The 12,737-nt window shown below is 36.7% G+C and overlaps 1 protein-coding gene and 1 pseudogene across 3 annotated transcripts; one reads left to right on the top strand and one right to left on the bottom strand.

Annotated features, from left to right (window-relative positions):
- The first annotated feature begins 1,319 nt into the window (after window positions 1-1,319).
- Window positions 1,320-8,040, top strand: LOC111783422 (protein-tyrosine sulfotransferase-like). Of its 3 annotated transcripts, none has more exons than XM_023664345.1 (13): window positions 1,320-1,487; window positions 2,789-2,857; window positions 3,091-3,256; window positions 3,344-3,415; window positions 3,562-3,850; window positions 4,142-4,282; window positions 4,450-4,554; window positions 4,666-4,813; window positions 6,187-6,239; window positions 6,308-6,367; window positions 6,446-6,565; window positions 6,857-6,991; window positions 7,647-8,040. In XM_023664345.1, exons 2-13 carry the CDS (start codon window positions 2,809-2,811, stop codon window positions 7,785-7,787), a joined length of 1,479 nt encoding a protein of 492 aa, XP_023520113.1. In that variant the 5' UTR covers window positions 1,320-1,487; window positions 2,789-2,808; the 3' UTR covers window positions 7,788-8,040. The 3 variants fall into 3 exon arrangements, with proteins under 3 accessions (XP_023520113.1, XP_023520112.1, XP_023520114.1); XM_023664344.1 differs by having other exon boundaries at window positions 1,320-1,701; XM_023664346.1 differs by having other exon boundaries at window positions 1,320-1,701; window positions 6,857-7,022; window positions 7,647-7,744.
- Window positions 8,041-11,244: 3,204 nt separating this feature from the next.
- LOC111782692 overlaps window positions 11,245-12,737 on the bottom strand; it is a 3,188-nt pseudogene continuing 1,695 nt past the window's right edge.

Raw genomic sequence — 12,737 nt, 5'->3', positions numbered from 1 at the left:
AACTTTTGAAATTTCATTAGGCTTAAGTTCAAATGGTTGCTTGAAGTTTTGAGGTCGTTTCAAATTTTAACCGGTTCTCTTCGCAATGATCTTAGGGGTAGGTTGAATATGTATGAACTGTGTGATGCATGTTGTATAATGTAGCCGTCGTGGTTGTTTCGTTATTTGGAATGTTGATATATTGGACCTTGTGTATGAATGTTAATGACATTTGATATCGTTACAAGTACGGTGACAATTATCCATCTATATCATGAAGTGATATGACAGGAGAAGCACGACTCCACTAACTAGGTGTCAATTCTCATTCATTAGGGTAAAGTCTCCCGAGATTCTTGCTTATGAATTACTAGAGAATTAGTACACCCGCTGTGAAATGAGTTCATTGTCCACTTCTAGCATTGGAAAATGGTGTGTTTTAACCGTATTTATTTAGGTCTCACAAATGCACGTTGCACGTTCTTATTATTTATATTTGACTTCATTAAGAAGGTTACATACAAGGTATTCTTAATCCTCAACCCTTTTTCATCAGATATGGCAAGAACGACGGCAAGAACGTAAAACATGGCAAGTGACAGGATACCATTTCAGCGATGGGATTTGTGTCAATATGTTTCCCATGTTTTATGTCTCGAACTTTTTTAAACTTGATGTAGCGTTTTAACTCTTTTAATTGATATCTTTATATGAGATCCTATATCAATTAGAGAAGGGAACAAAACATTTCCTTATAAGTATATGGAAAACAGATGCGTTTTAAAATCGTGAGGCTAACGATGATACGTAAAGAGCCAAAGCGGACAATATTTGCTAGCGATGAGCTTGAGCTGTTACAAATGATATCAGAGCCAGAGACCGAACGATGTGTCATCGAGTATGCTGACCACTAAGGAGTGGATTGTAAGATCCTATATCAGTTGAGAGGAAAACAAAACATTTATTTTTTAAAACCGTGAGGCTGACACGTTAGATAACATACCAGTACGGACAATATCTGGGCGGTTACATTTCATGTTCATATTAGATTCAAAAAATAATTTTATTTTTAATAATAAAAAACAATTTGATTTTATTATTTTTTAAAATTTCCATAGTTTTTATAAATTTATAAAATCATGGCGTAAATTTTACAAATCCTTAATATTCGTATAAAATTAAAAATATTTGTAATTTTACAATTTTGCCCTCACAAATCCATTTGTGTTCAGCAGGCTATTTTAGTCTTTTCACGCTGTCAAGTCTCTATCTTTGTCCCTCTTCCTCTCTGTGTATATATATATATATGAATATAGAATGGCACTCTGTATTTTAAGCTTTGGTATCTTTTCTGATGAAATCATTGCAAATTCTCTGTATCAGAAAGCGAAGAAAAGAAAACTGTTCAATTGTTGGGGGCAGGGAGATTAATCCTCCCCCTTCATTTTCGGAGGAGGAGGAATCGGAGAAAATCTAGCCCTTTTTTTTCTTCGCCATTTCAACCCAAAGTAAGAATCATTTGTTCAATCCCCTTTCGTTTTCCCCCCCAATTTGATGCTGTTTCTGTTTGGATGCTGGGAAAATTCGAAAGGGAAAAGTTATTGGAAGTTTCTGACGGCCGGATGGATTTGAGTGGGCCCTAATTGATCGCGAGCCCTGTCTCTCGGAATCCCAACACGATCTCGGGAATTTATGAACACGAGATCCATAAAACCAATACTTGTAGGACATAACTTTTCCTTCTCGGTTTTCTTGTTGCTGATTTTCATTTTGTCGGGTTAATGCTCTGTTTTTCTGCCGTTTCATTCCTGGAATTTCTTTTCTGTTCTTCCTTTTAATTCTTGCTTGCGCCCGTTTTTGTTAGTGTGCCTGTCTGGTAAATGCTTGAACTATTTGCCTCTCCTTTCTGGTTTAGTGGCTCTGTGATTCTCTGGTGTGTTGTTGTTGCGTTTATTTTCAAGGTGGGTTTTCTGGTTCGGTTCCTGGCTGAGTTTAGCTGGTTAGTAATTTTGAGAGTGCTTTTGCATGGAACATAGTGGTTTAAGCCTTGAAGAAATGTTTAATTCATGATTTGATGAATATTTGTGGAAATTTTGTCTGACAAACAGTTGATGTGAAATTGAAATGTTGTTTCTAGTGTTGGTGGGGGAGGGAATGATCCTGGGTTTATAAGGAAGGAATATATCTCCATTGCTATGGAGCTTTTAGGGGAAACCAAAAGCATACCATTGTGGAGATTCGTGATTCCTAACATGGTATCAGAGCCATGCCCTTAACTTAGTCATGCCAATAAAATCCTTAAATATCGAACAAAGAAGCTGTGAGTCTCGTAGGTGTAGTAAAAAAGTGACTCAAGTGTCGAACAAAGGGTGTATTTTGTTTGAGGACTCTAGAGAAAGTTGTCGAGCCTCAATTAAAGGGAGGCTGTTCGAGGGCTCCATAGGCCTTAGAGGAGGCTCTATGGTTACTTTGTTCGAGGGGAGAATTGTTGGTGGGGAGTCCAGCACCGGCTAATTAAGGGAATGATCATGGGTTTATAAGGAAGGAATACATCTCCATTGGTATGAGGCCTTTTGGAGAAACCAAAAGCAAAGCCATGAGAGCGTATTCTCAAAGTGGACAATATCATACCATTGTGGAGATTCGTGATTCCTAACATCTAGCTCCGTTTCTTGATTTTTAGGAAATTATATCTAGGAGTTGACAATCCTATGTTTTGTTCTGTTGCCCCTTTTACCAGTGATTTCACAATTGCTTTTGCTATGAATAGTCTGTTCTTCATCTCATAACCTTATTTCTCTTTCTCCAGTTGTTGAAGTTGTGAGATGCATGGATCCCATTATTAAGTTAACTTTGCTTCTGTTGTTCTTCAGAATAGGTTGGTGCCTGCCTACCCGTGCGCTGTTCTTTAATTTTCTCACTTGCCTCTAGTAAAATAGTCTGAATCTATAAATTTAAATTTGTACTTAAAGTTCAATCAGAGGTCATATTAAATTTTGTACAAATTGGAGCCTTAGAATCTCAAGTATATTTTCAAGACCACGTTTTATTGGCATTTTGCTCCTATTATTCGACTCATTGATGTACTGAGTTCTTTCCATTACATGCCAGCATGTGCTTCAACCGTCGAAAAAAATTTTGAACACTGTGAAACGGTTGTAAAAAATTGGGCATCATCTGCTCTTCATCAGGGTATCAACAAAGATAAACATACACTACAAGATTTACTGTTCTTTCTCCATGTTCCAAGAACAGGAGGGCGATCGTATTACCACTGGTAACTTTCAAATCATAAAGTTCACTGAGTATTGATTACTCGAGTATCATTGTCTTAGTGTTATTGGTTATGTTCTGTAACTCGCAGTTTCTTGAAAAAGTTGTACCCAAGCTCTCAGGAGTGTCCCCGTTCTTATGATAAGTTACGTTTTGACCCCAGGTATAACAAGATGGTTGTTGTTTTATTTTTCAAATTGTTTCATATGACATACATTCAACTTTTGTAATGTTGTGTTTTACTAGCTTTACTTTAGCTTTGGCTCATAATAATTATCAACCTGTATGGTGTTTGAATTTGAATTGCAGAAAGGAGAAATGCAGATTGTTGGCTACTCATGATGATTATAGCATGATGGAAAAACTACCGAAGGAGAGGACGTCGGTGGTGACAATTGTTCGGAATCCAGTTGACCGTGTTTTTAGTTCATATGAATTTTCAGTTGAGGTAGCAGCTAGATTTTTGGTGCATCCTGATCTAGCTTCTGCAACAAAAATGTCCAAACGTCTGCGTGCAAAGAAGGCTGGAGTGAGCACACTGGATATTTGGCCGTGGAAATATTTGGTTCCGTGGATGAGGGCCGACCTATTTGCTCGAGTAAGTGTCCTGTTGTCCAATCTTGTGCATTTTTTTTATTTTAACGTAAGTGAAGAAAAATATAAGATGTGTTGAATGTGAATAACTTGCTTACACAAAATACATTAATCCAAGATTTAGATTATCTAGTGATCATAAATGTGTTTAAAGGCGTGCTTCGGTTCAAGGCGTTAGGTAAGCAAGATTGCTAACCAAGTTAGTTCATTATATTTCTAGCTCAGTTCATATGAATTCTCTTATTTACTACAATCTTATAAAAAAAAATTACTGTCTACCAAATGCTATGAACAGAGACATGCTAGAAGACAGGAAGGTTCAAGTGAAGATAAGATTGACAGTCCATATGATATGAAGGATATTCTTATGCCACTGCAGGAGTTTATTGATGACCCCATTGTTCATGATATTGTTCATAATGGGGCTACATTCCAGGTAATTCTGAATTAATTTAAATATTGGCTGAATGCGATATCGACAAACTGTTAGTTATACGAATGAGATTTTGTTGTCTTGGTGGATATAATACCCCGTTAACAGTGCGTTTGGTGATGCACTTTTCATTCTTTTAGAAACGCAATTGACCATTGAAAAGTTTTCAGATAGCAGGATTGACAAACAACTCCTACCTAGATGAATCACACGAGATCCGGCACTGTGTACGGGAATATAAGAGCCTTGGTCAACACGTGCTTCGTGTAGCAAAGGTAACAAGAGATGGTTTCTTAAATTATAACAGTGGGTATATGGACAATTTTCTTTCTGATACTTGGCCTCCTTATGGTTCCAATTATGGTAGATGCTTGTTATTCTTGCAGATGAGGTTGGATGCTATGTTATATGTTGGTCTAACTGCGGAACATAAGGAATCTGCGACGATGTTTGCAAATGTGGTCGGTTCACAGGTGATTTCACAGCTAAGAGACGCCAACTTTAGCACGGGCACTTTAGCTGACAATCAATCAGGTTTATGTTTTGTTCTGTTGCTTATCATGTAAATAGGATACTAATGATAATAGATTCATGATATGAAATTACAGAAAAGTTCTCTTATTGGTCATAGACAAACTATAATTACAAAATGGAGGATTAAGTTTGCACCAACTAAGAGATAAAAAAAAGTAGAAGTAAGGAAGGTTCGGTAATCTTGTTCGTCATCTATAAAGACGTAAGCTTTGTTTTAGTCAAGTAGACCATAGGCAAGCTCGGGTGAAATTCTGCCATAGTAGCTTCGTTTCATTTTTGAAAGGATGACCGTTGAAAAAAATGGGAGAGCATGTCTCGAGCTCGGGTGAAATTCATATTTGTAACCTAGGCTTATGTCGTTCCTTTTTCGGATCACGATGCTGAATATCTTTTTATTCAAGATTACTTTTGTTTTCAAAAAGAAATGGATATTTATCATCTTTCAGAATCTTATTTGGCCCTTTATAGTTAAGTTGTGGTTCTTGAATTGTACTTCGTTGCTTAAGATTCTGCTGGTTGCTAATTTATCATGATTGACAGTTCAAAGCTTACTCGTCTATGATATGTTTATGGATTGAGTTTGCAAGTGCACTATCTTTTGCCATCTATGGGAAGGTTACCCATGCTCAAACCTTTAACTAAACAGACCACATTTGGGAGGTTTTGCCAATTGGATTACTTTCGGTGGAAAAGATTAGTGTAACAGCCCAAGCCCACCGCTAATGGATATTGTCCGCTTTAGCCCATTACGTATTGCCGTCAGCCTCACGGTTTTAAAATATGTCCGCTAAGGAGAAGTTTCCACACCCTTATAAGGAATGCTTCGTTCCCCTCTCCAACTGATGTGGTATCTCACAATCCGCCTTCCTTGGTGGTCCAACGTCCTTGCTGGCACACCGCCCGGTGTCTAGCTCTAATACCATTTGTAACAACCCAAGCCCATCGCTAGCAAATATTGTCCGCTTTAGCCTTTTATGTATCGCCGTCAGCCACACGGTTTGAAACACGTTTACTAGGGAGAGGTTTCCAGACCCTTATAAGGAATGCTTTGTTCCCCTCTCTAAACGATGTGGTATCTCACAATCCACCCCCTTTGGAGGCCCAGCGTCCTCGCTGACACATCACTCGATGTCTAGCTCTGATACCATTTGTAATAGCCCAAGCCCACCGCTAGCAGATATTGTCCTCTTTAGTCCGTTACGCCGTCAGCCTCACAGTTTTAAAACGCGTCTACTAGGGAGAGGTTTCCCACCCTTATAAATCTTCTATTAACGGTCATCTACGGTCATCTGAACTTCTTTTGATGCTGTATAGCCATTTTTCAAGAGAAATGTTGCCCTATGTTTTGACTAAGATCTCCCTTTGATTTACAGGTAATAGTAGCTCTTTGCATTTAGACTCTGAGCTTGAGAGCAATGTTGATCAGGCAAGCTCCTCTCATTTTGTAATCATATACATAATCCAGGATCTATCTTAATCAGTTTTCCTTTACAGAACAATAGTACCTTAGATGAAAAGGCTTTGCAAGATGAAGATGAAGCAAAGAGGAAAAATGTAAGTCACTTCAGAAAAATTGTATATCTGCCACCCATATCTGATCTAATTTATATTCCCTTGATTTCGACATGCCAGATGACTGTCACAGAACTTATTGAAGTATATGAAGGGTGCATTTCGAGTCTACTAAAGACCCAATCTCGTCGTCGATTTGCTTCTTTAAAGCGGATTTCCCCTGCAAATTTCTCAAAAGAGGTATGATTGGATACCCGATTCAATCAAGTGTTGTCACCAAAAAGAAAGAACGAATACGAAACTATTACCAATCACATTTTTGTGTTTCTTTCTTAAAAAATGTTATTGCATAAGGTTTTTAGGAGAAAGAGAATTGTGTTCTTGCTGTTCTTCGGGTTTCGAATGAAACAAGAAATAAGAAACGGATAACAGGTCAACTCATACTCATCATGCCTCTTATATTTATAAGAGAGCATGGAACAGGAGTTGTTTATTTTGCTGATTCTTTTATTTCTCAATACTTTCTTGCAGGCACGGCGTCATGTTTCTGATGCAGTTCTGCAGGAGATTAGAACACTCAATTATCTGGATGTGGATCTTTTTAAGTATGCTCAAGAAATTTTTGCAATGAGACACGTACAACTAATGGGGAATCTTGATATGAAAGTGAGTCTTTTCAGTTCCTTCCTGGATTTGTGTAAGTTTTTCTTAATATCCGTTTAGATTTTTGTGAGATCCCACGTCGGTTAGGGAGGAGAACGAAACATTCNGTGGAATCCTCTCCCTAGTAGACACGTTTTAAAAACCTTGAGGGGAAGCCCGAAAGGGAAAGCTCAAAGAGAACAATATCTGCTAGCGGTAAGCTTGGGCTGTAACAAATGGTATCGGAGCCAAACACTGGGCAATGTGCCAGCGAGGACGCTGGACACCGAAGGGAGTGGATTATGAGATCCCACGTCGGTTAGGGAGGAGAACGAAACATTCTTTATAAGGGTGTGGTTTTCCTCTCCCTAGCAGACGCGTTTTAAAAACCTTGAGGGGAAGTCCGAAGGGGAAAACCCAAAGAGGACAATATCTGCTCACGGTGGGCTTGAGCTTGGGCTTGGGCTGTTACAATTTCTCTTCAAACTTGAAATGTTTTCTTCATACTCATCTTCAAATAGACGAGTCTAACAAACCCTGTTGCGATCACTCAAACCCGACCTCTACACACCAACAGTTATACAGCTTTACATTCCATAAAACACAAAACTTAGCATATAACAAATGAGGTGCAAGTTATCTGATGGTTTCTTATGCAAATGCATTTTCAAACTTGCAGGACGGTTCAGAAACCAAACTTGACCGAGCACGAGCCTTCGAGCTATGGAGAATTCCTTTGTTAGTAATGCTTTTTATCTTACTCCTTGTTCTCTTCCTACTTGCTAATGCTCGGAGAAGAGTATCTAAAGTTAAGGTATGATTGACGATTTAATTTATCTTTGAAGCGGGAAAGCGAGCTTTTGAATCTCAGCATCTTCTTGTATTTTAATTGAACTAATAATTTTGATCTTCAATCCTGTTGGATGAATTATTTATGTTTTCGCTTTGCCTACTTGATCATCGTGGCTTGAAAGGCTGAAACTTTGAAGGATTTGTGTTAGGATATGCCTCCCATAAGAGGAAGCTATCTCTTTTGATCATGCTTCTATTGCAAGAACTTCAATTTTGTGTAATGATGGTGAAGAATTCCTTGCATGCGCTGTATCGTTCGATTGACGTTTGACGTTTGACGTTGGGGTAGATTGTTGTGCCTTGTATGGTCATGAAATCAATTTAGTTAGCTGTCTCATTCGATTGACGTTGGGGTAGATTGTTGTGCTTCATATGGTCATGAAATCAATTTAGTTAGCTGTCTTGTTCGATTGCCATTGGGGTAGGTAGATTGTTGTGCTTCGTATGGTCATGAAATCAACTTAGTTAGCTGTCTCGTTCGATTGATCTTAGTAGGTGACATTGTTGGAGTCGAGAGATGTAGTTACATTACTTTCTTTTTTCGAGTATGACAGGATGCATAATACTTCTCTACGCTCGCTTTACGCACGCTAGATGGTCTCATATAGATACCTCTAAGCCTAATTATGAGCCAGGGCACACTCACGCTTCTGTAAACCAATGGAAAAGAAAGGAGCATGTATAATATCGTGGTATATTCGTTTGTACCTAACATATTGAAAAAGTAATCCATGCTCGTGAAACATTTAACATGCATGAGGTTCCACATTTAAAAAACATGGTTGCAAAACATGGTTAGACATCGATGCACATAATACTTTCATAGTTATAATGACATGAATTCTTTGTGAGATGTGCTTACCGTATTTCATACATGCTCTTCATATATAGTACGTCATAGTATCTCACAGAACATAAACGTAGTCATAACAATATAGCAAACAAAATAAACAATTCAAAAAATACATGCATCACAAAAAAATCGACTTGTCTCTGTAATAACATTTTTACTAAGTATCACTGATTCTCTAGTGAACAATTTGTTTTTGATTCAATCATAAACTAAGTCTCTCTTGGGTCAATTAGAGGATGTGACCCCATTGTTCAAGTCCCGAAATCAACCCCTAAAAGAACAACTCATCTACTTTCCTTATATGGAAATGAGTAAATTTTATCTCGTGATATTATGTTCTCAACTCCCTATTTGGTCAAGTCGTAGATATATTGAATAGACTACAAGAGCCATTTCCACCCATGTAAATTAAAGACAAGCCCTCACGTGCAGAAGTTCATAACTCACTCGTGATTAAGATCGAATCGCTTATGATCATCATGTGAAATATTAATCTTTTTAATTAACAGATTATAAAGAGAGATTAAAATATTTCGTGGTTTAGTTTTATATAAACTCGTGTATAGGATACCCCCACACACGTCTCTACATGAACGATTTGAATCAAATCATTTGTAACGATTATAAAGTGGGTTGTATCAATAGTGTTACTAGTATGAAACATCCAAAACCCTTCAAGTTATTACTTAAACACTATCCTCCTGTATCAACCACATACTCTTCAATATTACATTAATAAAATTATTATTAAAAATTAAATAATTAATTGCGAGGTTTTAGGGCATAAATCCCAATAACTTAGACTAACTCAGGTTCTAATAATTCATGCTCACCTACCTCATACTGACAATGTACCACGGCCTAACTTTGGTCCCAATGTACCAAAGATATGCATTATTTCCATAAAGAGTTTCAAACGGTGTCATGTCAACCGTTTATCGGAAACTGTCATTATAAGTGAACTTGAGGCATAATATGGAGTTTACAATAGGTAGCCTTTCCCGACAAAGAGTATGCAAACGACTCTCTTGATGATCACCCATATCACAACCCACAATGAATTTGAAAGCTATATTTTTCCATTTATACTATGAAACGTTTAAATGTTGTAATAACTACGTCGTTGGGTTGTCTTTGTACCTTGCCCAATTGGCCAAAGGCATTATTTACTTACGAATGGTGCAGGTGACATTATTTACTTACGAATTGTGCACGTGTTGTGCTATATCCTTTTTCATGTTGCGCTTAAAAAAATTCATGTTGCGCGTAAAAAAAAAGTTATCTTAGAATTTGGTAGATCTCATTATTACCTCAATATAGAAAAATGGCGAGACATAAACTTCTGTCAACATCTTATTCCTCAATATCTTCGTGCTTGACATGTACTAGGATCGTCATAATCCAACAACTATTTGGATCGTCATAATCCAACAACTATTTGGATCGTCATAATCCAACAACTATTTGTCAAATAGCTTTAACTACGTTCACTAACACCCTCTTATATCACACTTTTAATTCAATCAAAATAAAAAACGATCAATACTTTAATTTGTTCAATTTTAACTCAATCAAAACAAAAAAACGATAAATATTTTAATTTGTTTGGGGTTGAATCTACCAAGAATTATAAATGGACTACTATTTTCAAAAAATTATTTGAATTTGTTTGGGATATTAAAATGGTTGGAAAAATTATTTGAATTTGTTTGGGATATTAAAATGGTTGGAAAAATTATTTGAATTTGTTTGGGATATTAACATGGTTCTTCCTTTGAATAACCCGACCCAATTCGAATGAACTATGATGATAACCCTGTTCCAGTCTGACCCGATTCGAATGAACTATGATGATGTAGGTAGAATTAGATCATGTAAACATTAGTGAACTAAGAATAGAATGAACTATGATGATGTAGGTAGAATTAGATTAGGTAAACATTGGTGAACTAAGAATGGAATGAACTATGATGATGTAGGTAGAATTAGATAAGGAAAACAGGTAAACGTTGGTGAACTAAGAATGGAATGAACTATGATGATATAGGTAAAATTAGATCACGTAGACGTTGGTGAACAAAGAAACAATCCGAGCCTTGTATGAGGTACCATGTGATGCATGTATAATAATGTATTATATAGTTTCACTAGAATGATACAAATATGTATGTTAGCTTTGTAAAGTACGTATATCATGATTTTACGAAGATATTATACACATCCTCCTAAGATAACATAATTTTATATGTGGGTCCTCATACAAGTCGTATGTACATTGATTATAAATTACTTCAAGATGTACGAACACATTTATACATAATTTTGTGTTGAGAAGTGGTATTGTGCGGGTCAATATGATAGTGAATCCAAACCCTCTCGATAATAAAATTAGTTCTTAAGGTAATAGGCACAACTTAAGTCTCATTTAACATGAAACTATAGTTATATGTACTTGCATTTTTCCATGGTCAGCTGGAAATCAGCAAGCACCATGCCTATTCTCATTGAATTGATAGTGAAAATAAGAATAACAACAAAGAACATGGGAAAGATTTGGAACGAACGGAAAAGCTGTAAATGATAAATAATGGATCTATCCTTCATTCAAAAAGATGATAATGTTGATACATGGACTGTATTGTATAACAACAGGCACACACATTACAAACAGCCCCTAATGTCAGCAAGCTCTTTGATATTCCAAAAATAAGGGGAATCAGGCAACCAATCACTAAAATGATGGCATGTTTTGCTCAAGTAAATGACTCAAGGTCGATTCTCCATGCAACAAGGATAAGGAATCATGGAAACTCTGAGATTTCTTGCTAAAAAATGATTACAGCGCACCTTTGTTACGGGTACACCTCTGATCCCACCGAATAGAAAGCTTGCTAGTGCTTCTTAAGCGCGTTCATTTTGTCCCTAAGATAGGGAAGCTTAGCCCTCCGCACTTTCTTCTTGTCCAAAACCATAATTTCTTTTATGTTTGGTGAGTATCTGTCATGCTGCATCACCCACTTGTTTAGTCATAAGCAAAGTGCTATCAGAAATAGACATACACAAGAAGAATAAACACATATGTATGTTCATATTAATACGCCAACTTCAACACGTGTGATCGTAGCGTTCATCATGTTCTAATACGTTTGTATCAGATTTTTAAATCAGCATTACTTACAGAGGGAAGAGGGATTCAATCCCAACACCAGCAACTAGCCTTCTTAATCTAAAAGTTGTGTTAAGACCTGCATTTCGTCTTGCTATTACAATGCCTTTCAACGTTGAGATACGTCGCTTGTTCTCAGGTACTTCCTGTTCACACAAGACAGCAAAAGCCAGAAAATTGTTCAGTAACCTCATCTACAACTGCTGATATAGTATTTGACTGAAATGAACTCTACCACTTTGAGCTGCACAATATAGCCTGGCTTTATATCTGGAATTTCTCTCTGTGCTTTTACTTCCCCAATAGCTTCCTTATCTAAAATCTGTGGGGAAAAGAAAACAATATATCGAAATCAAACAGACGGGACGATAAAATGAAATTACTTCTTTTCCAAAAGTACTCAGAAATGCAAATACCTGCATTATGTGTTTTGAGGTTTTATCAAGCCGCTTAAATTTGATGCGAGGAGTTATATCAGAATCAACTGCGGGAGATCCTTGTGGAGCCGATTCCATTGAACTTGTCGTAGCAATACCCCTGCTGCTAGAAAAAGGAGCTGCAATTTCTGCCAACTGAAATGAATGTTGCCAAAGACTTTGGAATGCTGAACAAGTTGAAGCTACATGATTTCTCGAAGGCACAAATTCCATTTGAGAGCCCATACTTCTCTGACAAATAGTTGATAAATTGTTACAAAGTGATATATTCCAAAACAGACTCTTGAATAAAAAGATATTGCTTCCAATGAGTACACATAAACCAACAGAAAGATCATATATACAATTTTTTGAAATCATATCTCACGAGGATAGTTGATAGTTGATAATTTTTCTGTTTTTCCTGTCTTTTTTTTTTTTTTTTTTTTTTTTTTTTTTTTTTTTTTTTTTTTTTTTTTTTTT

This window comes from Cucurbita pepo, chromosome LG20 (assembly GCF_002806865.2).
Source record: "Cucurbita pepo subsp. pepo cultivar mu-cu-16 chromosome LG20, ASM280686v2, whole genome shotgun sequence".
Lineage (NCBI taxonomy): Eukaryota > Viridiplantae > Streptophyta > Magnoliopsida > Cucurbitales > Cucurbitaceae > Cucurbita > Cucurbita pepo.
This window is presented reverse-complemented; position numbering and strand designations above follow the sequence as displayed.